Below are 6,726 nucleotides of genomic sequence, written 5' to 3'. Positions count from 1 at the left end.
AGTTTAGGAGTCCATTGAGGACAAACATTGTGACACGAGATTTATATATATTAAGATTTTTAAGGCAAGACAAGTTAAAAACTTTAGCTCTTTTCTAAATAGACTCAGAATTAATGAGAAAGTTTCCTCCGATGATATAATTGATCATTTTATGAATATAAAATCTCGCACACAACTAACTAACTTTCATGAGGTAGATTTCAGTGTTATTTTTAACCAGATTGTTAATAAAAAATTTAATAAAGATATTGTTTTAATTTTTTGAACTCTTGGTAATTGCAGTAAAACATATTTAACAATGTTAACCAAATGAACACTATTTCTTGTAGGCTGTCGAATTTTAGAGATCAGTATTCTTCTTTTGAATAATCTTCCAGTCCTACTTATTCTAATGTAATTTTGATGAAATATATAAATAGTCCGATTAACATTAGACATTCCGCCGTCGCCATAGATTCCATGTTAGTAAAAAGCAAATTAAGCTCAACGGTCGAAAATTTCGTTTTTGTTTGGTTTTATCTCGAAAAACAATTTTAATTAAAAATGTAGCCCACGTAGATTGTAAAAAAAAAAAAGAATGGAGCGGCAAATTTTTGGTAGGCCCCGGGCGGCAAAAATTCACGCTACACCACTACATTAGTCAGTTTTTGTTGATAACTACTTCAAAACATCACGATTGTTTTTTGTATTGTATCATATACAGTAAAACAAATTGCAGTAGTGAAGTTCATGAAAGTATGTATGTATGTTGTACATGTGGTCTTCCTTAATCGAATTCATTATCTAGTATCCGAGAAACTTTTCTCACGCAGCTATATAATTAGTAAAATAAAAATTGTTGTATACCTTTCATTACTAGGCGCATTATGGGGGTAAGGACACGTTCTTTTTCCAAATGAGGGTCGAAATATATCCACCACACTGCGTCACTGCGGGTCGGCGGATATGTTCATTACTATGACTACCAATCGCTATCATATATATATATGAATAACAACCGTGACCGACAGTTTTAGGTGCTACCACCTTCACGACAAAGATAAGTTCCAATCGAGTCAATTTAGAAAAGTAACAGATTAATGGCTTGAATAAGTACAATTTTTATTAACTGAATTTAAGACATTATTAATAGTAAAGAATAATTTTAATGTGAAATAAAATACAATAAATATATAAACATGTTTTTATTAATAACTGAAATTTACATTATTTTAAATACTACAACTTCATACATATTAAACTATATATCGTAACAAGCCTTGAGTACTTTTAAAGAGTTACTGGTGAAATGCAATGTTTTTAATTATTAAAATAAATAATGTTTTCGTGAAAAAAAATTTGGAATGTAGACAAGCAAGAGAAAAACAATTTTTTATAAAAATATAACTTTTTAATAGTACTCATTTCGTTGATAACAACTTGAATATCAGAGGTTGAGCAGATTAATGAAACACTTCATTCGAACGACTTCCGTCAAACTATACTGAACGATGCTATATAAATATATACATATTACATGTTGTACAGTACCCGACCATAAATAATGCATGTCGATCTTTGGAAAGAGACAATCGGCTGGGTACTGTACACATTTAATTTAAAAAAATATGTTCTAGCCAAGTGAATCGGAAAGCATATCAATTAGGTAGTGACGTACCATAATGTAAAGTTGACATAAATAAACATTACATTTACAGAAATTACGTTGTTAGTTTAATTAGTTTTAAATTAGTCTAATTATTAAGTATTTAACAACAGAATATTTATCGCAAGAATGTTACGAAGAAATTGAAAAGACCAGGAGTTAATTTGAGAGTTAATAGTACTCAGAGACGACACTCGCGTGAATATTTTACATTAATAACAATTAAAATTTATTAAACAGAAGAATAAAATGGCAGTATTTCATTATTATACAAACGGAAAAATATTTATAATAATCATCACCAGCCGCGCTCACATCTCGATTATTTAAAATAACTACACACAAAACATCTAGAACTATTATAAACTATGACTATTATATACATAATGTACACAAATTGAACTACTTTCTCCTTAGTACGGAAAGTTTCAAGTTCACTGAAAACCTGTGTATTTATTTCACTGTCGGTAAGTGAAATGTGAAAATGTTTCAAAACGATTATGACAAATTAATGCGTAATGAACGGGTGCATTTTTTGATATTGACGGTTTAAATTCTTTACATATAAATGTTGGTAAAAAAATAGAAACTAATGATTCAACACAGAACATGAATTAATTAAACAATAAGTCTACTTCATTAACGTTATTATTAAATTACAGTGCCCCGTTTATGAAAAAACAACAATCAAATAAATACAACAATACACAAGTGTATACATTTTTTGTAGGCCGTTTATTGTATATCTAAAGGGAAGCGAGGAAAAAACAAAAAATTTAATTTGAACGATTAGAGAACGCTAATATTACCGATGTAAATTAAAAATATTGTCAAATATTTTATGTATGCAATATTTAAGAAATATATAATGTTAATGATGTACGTCCAAGTTAAGAATTAATTTTATTTCATATTTAGGTAAGATAATAATCAAAGGAGTTAATGTCACTCTTAATTAACGAGAATATCTTTTATATAGTAGTTACAATTTTTGAAATCGTATTCTAACGCAAATTTTATCAAAATAAAAATAAATGTAATCGAAATGATTACAAGCTTTAAACTTATAAGAATATTCTACATAACATTTTTACTTTGTTGCAAATGTTTAAAGAATTACGTATTTTGTTGAGAAAAATTAATTTATTACACAACGAAAAGTAGGGAATATGTAAATGAACACTTTCAACATCCATTTTGCTTTGGAAACTATCCTCATATTATTATTAATTGACTATTCTCATTTAATTCAAGTCTGTAACACTTGTATGTATATTGAAATGTTTCTTTCACTTTACCATTCGCCTATAACTACTCTATATTTACTCGTTTCATGTTAATAAATATACATAATAAGGTTATAATGTACAATACACGGTCTAACGTATTATTTAAAGAGGTTTAATATAAAAGAGTATTATTTAATTTAATTATTATATTATATATTATTTATTTATTCAAGCAGTGTTATCCACACTACAATTCGTCTACCAAAATGAATGTCTAGAACGGTTCCGACTAAGATATTCCATTAAAATTTATTTTTAGATATGCTTCATGCCACAAGCTCACTTGTATTATATTATTTATAAAGTAATTGGTTTTCTATCCTTTTCACTGTAACTGTAAATAACTTTTTAATAACATAAAACTACTTACACTTTGTTGCTTAAAATTTACTTTGTTTAGGTCAAAGTAAAATATTTATTTTTTTAGAAGTCATTAGAGAAATTAAAAGTCAGAGATGTAAAAAAAACAAATAAGTTTGTTAAAACATATACAAATATATACATAACTTAACTTAAGCCCAAGATCTTTAATTTACATGAGTGTAACAAACCTATGTGTATGAAAGACATCGATTTGAAAGTATAGATAAAAATTATGCAGTCTCGTCTTAAAGACAAAAGTATAAATTAATTTTACAACGAAACCTTAGCTAATAACACTTTTGTTGATAGATCACTGTAAATAAATTAAACAGAAAATATTATAAAAGTGTAATCCAACAGTTCTTAACCAGAATTAATTACAAGCATCAACAGGTCGAAATATACGTAACATTGCTGGGCTGCCGACGACAATAATTGTCACTTTATTTTATAACTCATTCAGTTATAACTAAAAACTTTAATCTTTAGTTAAAAATAGAACCTAAACGACAAAATGTCGTCAAAAACAATCTCATGCGTAGAGCCGGACTATCCACAGAGGCCTTACGACACAAACTTACAAGCACCATGCTATTCATTTTAGGGGGCTTGTCCACACAGCCTGTTATAATATAAATAATATAAATATATTAAAAATAATGATGCATAAGGTTCAAATACAATCAATAAAAATAATGACATAGAGAACCTTTGAATGGATTAATCCGCTCGTTTTCAATTATAAGTTAATTAAGTGTTTAGTCTTGTTCAGACCTGGTTGTCATCGTTTCCGGATATTGCTAGTTTGTCTGCCGCTCGGTAGAGGGGATTCTTGCCTTTAATGGGAAACGGATGAGCTTCAGTGTTGAACACCCACTCGTCGAGAGAGATTAGCGAGTCATCAGAAAATAGGAGGTATAAGTACTGGAAAAAAATATTCAAAGTTAAAATGAAGAATTGGCTTTCTTACATATCTTCGGTAATAAAATAAAATTACAATTTAAGCTAATTTTTGGTTTGTAGTCATGTACAAAATGATATTACTAATATTATACACATATATGAAAGTAACTTTGGTTGTCTGTCTCGAAATACTAATAATGAGTCGTAATATAAGTACCTGCTAAGTACCGAATTTATGCGTAGGTGAATTGAAATTTTCACTCATCGGTCCTTCAAACAACCACTGCTCTTGTGTAGTGGTGCTAGCAGTCACCTAAAACACCGACGGTTTGCGGGTTCGATTCCCGCTCGGGATAGATATTTGTATATGTGCAAATATCTCTTTCCGGTTTCGATGTCTGTCTTCGAGGATCTCCCCACCGTGCCCCGGAGAGCACGTTGAACCGCCGGTCCCGGTTGTTATAATAACTACCCGATAGCGCTCGCCACTCAAAGCAGGAAACATATCCGCCAACCGCAGCGGAGCAGCGCGCTGTCAGCCCCGCCCCGCCGCCCCGCCCCGCCCCGCCCGCCCCGCCCCGCCCCGCCGCCCCGCCCCGCCCCGCCCGCCCCGCCCCCACCTTGAGCGTCTCGGCCAGGAAGTAGCTCTGCTGCACGTCGTCGCCGGGCGCCGGCGCGCGGTACACGTTCAGCAGCCCCGTGTAGCCGCCCTCCACGCGGCAGTGCTTCTCCAGAGCCTGCGCACGCGACCCTTATTATATCATTGTGCTTGCTCGCTGACGAAATTAAACCGACTACAATTACATTGACAAGTAGCCGAAAAAGTAGTCGAGTAAATACGAATTATTAAATATAACTCTCTACTCTCTTTTTAGATCGTAACCCATATGACACGTATCACCTTTCGATTAAAACTAAAATCATCAAAATCGATCCAACTAGTCAGAAGTTCGGAGGTAACATACATAAAAAAATACAATCGAATTGAGAACCTCCTCCTTTTTCGGAAGTCAGTTAAAATACTATAAAAATAACCGTAAGCCCGTGGTCTGTAATTATCTTAAAATTTGTTTAATGTGTGTCATGTTCATATAGTTGTGGTGTACGATAAAGTATTAAACAAATAAAGGAGAATGGGACTTTTGGGCCAAAATGTAATGAGTAGAGATATTGTTTAAAAAATTGGTCATATTTTTTTATTTTAAAATATAAAATATCAGCTCAATTCTGAATCTAGAAGCGAGGAAAATTGAGAAAGATAGTTTTCATCAAATTATTTGGGTATCGATTCAACTATAATCGATTACAGAATTCAAAAAAAAAAAGGTTTGCACTAGTTAATTAATTCAAGATATTTAGATGCACAATTACAGCTGTAAACAATAAAGTGCATTTAAATAAAGTTACATTAATATGGACAATATCAATTAATACCTGATAAACCAAAATGATTATCGATTTCATATCAATTTAAAATAAATCATATTTTTAATGACAGCTTTGAAAGCTGACTACTTGTGACTAACAATAATACTGTGTCCGTCACTCGTTTCGTGTTTACTGTTTTCCGATGCATTCTGAGTCCATTCCTGATATTTATTTATGGTTTCAAGTGTATATCAATATTCGTAGTGAGTTTTCAAACAGTCTTCACTAAATATAATAAATATTAATGCTACAAGAACTTAGTGATCGCGTTTTTTTATAGACATTGTAACATAACCTCACTTTTACAAAAAGTCTAATAACTCCACTCTCAGATAGCCAAAATATAAATAATTTTCAGCGAGGAAGCAATAAGCCTAAATGCATTAATTGATACCATTTTCATTTCATTACATTTTGGCCCAAGAATGTATGGAATCGTATCATTCTCCATTGAAATTAATTCTTAAAGTGTGATTCACTTACATAAAGAGTTTCTTACTAAAATTTGACCCTCGGTGGAAGAGTGGTGAGATTTATAATAAAATTTTAATCGAATTAAAATGTTTTTATATGGTTGTATAATAATATTTTAAAAAATTGTTATCTACTCAAAATTATGAAATTAAAAAAGGTTTTGAAGTTTTCATTTTACACAAAATGTTTGAATTATTGTAAATTTAATTATAGACATTTTTTAAGAATAAATAAAAACCTCACCCGAAACACCAAATATAATTTGTTATAACTCACGTCATGTAAAAAGAACGCTGAAAGAAACTGGAGGTGGTGTGTTTGCGCATGGGTACACTCGCGCACCAAAGTACTGCTGTTTTGTTTTTAATTAGGCTCACTCGCGGCTTCGTATAATGGTTATTGGTTAGTACATTAAAAAATACTAGAAATACCTCTGCGAATAATTCGCTCTAAATAAGAATAATAATTATCCCTTTACAAAATTACATTTTTTTAAACAAAAGCAATAACAAACTTTTTAGTGATTATTATTTTTAGTGATATTTATTTTTAGTGATTATTGAAATGTTATATTCAAAAATATTAATTATCTGTACTCTCGATATTTGTATTTTAATAGTTTTT

General features: G+C 30.9%; 1 protein-coding gene across 1 annotated transcript in view; it reads right to left on the bottom strand.

The window, feature by feature from the left end:
• Window positions 1-4,065: 4,065 nt before the first annotated feature.
• Window positions 4,066-6,726, bottom strand: part of LOC123655127 (mannosyl-oligosaccharide alpha-1,2-mannosidase IA) — a 99,262-nt gene continuing 96,601 nt past the window's right edge. The window contains exons 9-10 of the mRNA XM_045590963.1: window positions 4,821-4,937; window positions 4,066-4,221 (exon numbers count right to left, since the gene is read on the bottom strand). Of these exons, the coding sequence (XP_045446919.1) occupies window positions 4,066-4,221; window positions 4,821-4,937 (273 nt within the window). The remainder of the gene's footprint in view (window positions 4,222-4,820; window positions 4,938-6,726) is intronic.

This window comes from Melitaea cinxia, chromosome 7 (assembly GCF_905220565.1).
Source record: "Melitaea cinxia chromosome 7, ilMelCinx1.1, whole genome shotgun sequence".
Lineage (NCBI taxonomy): Eukaryota > Metazoa > Arthropoda > Insecta > Lepidoptera > Nymphalidae > Melitaea > Melitaea cinxia.
The sequence above is the reverse complement of the archived record's forward strand: the minus strand, read 5'-3'. Positions and strand labels throughout refer to the sequence as shown.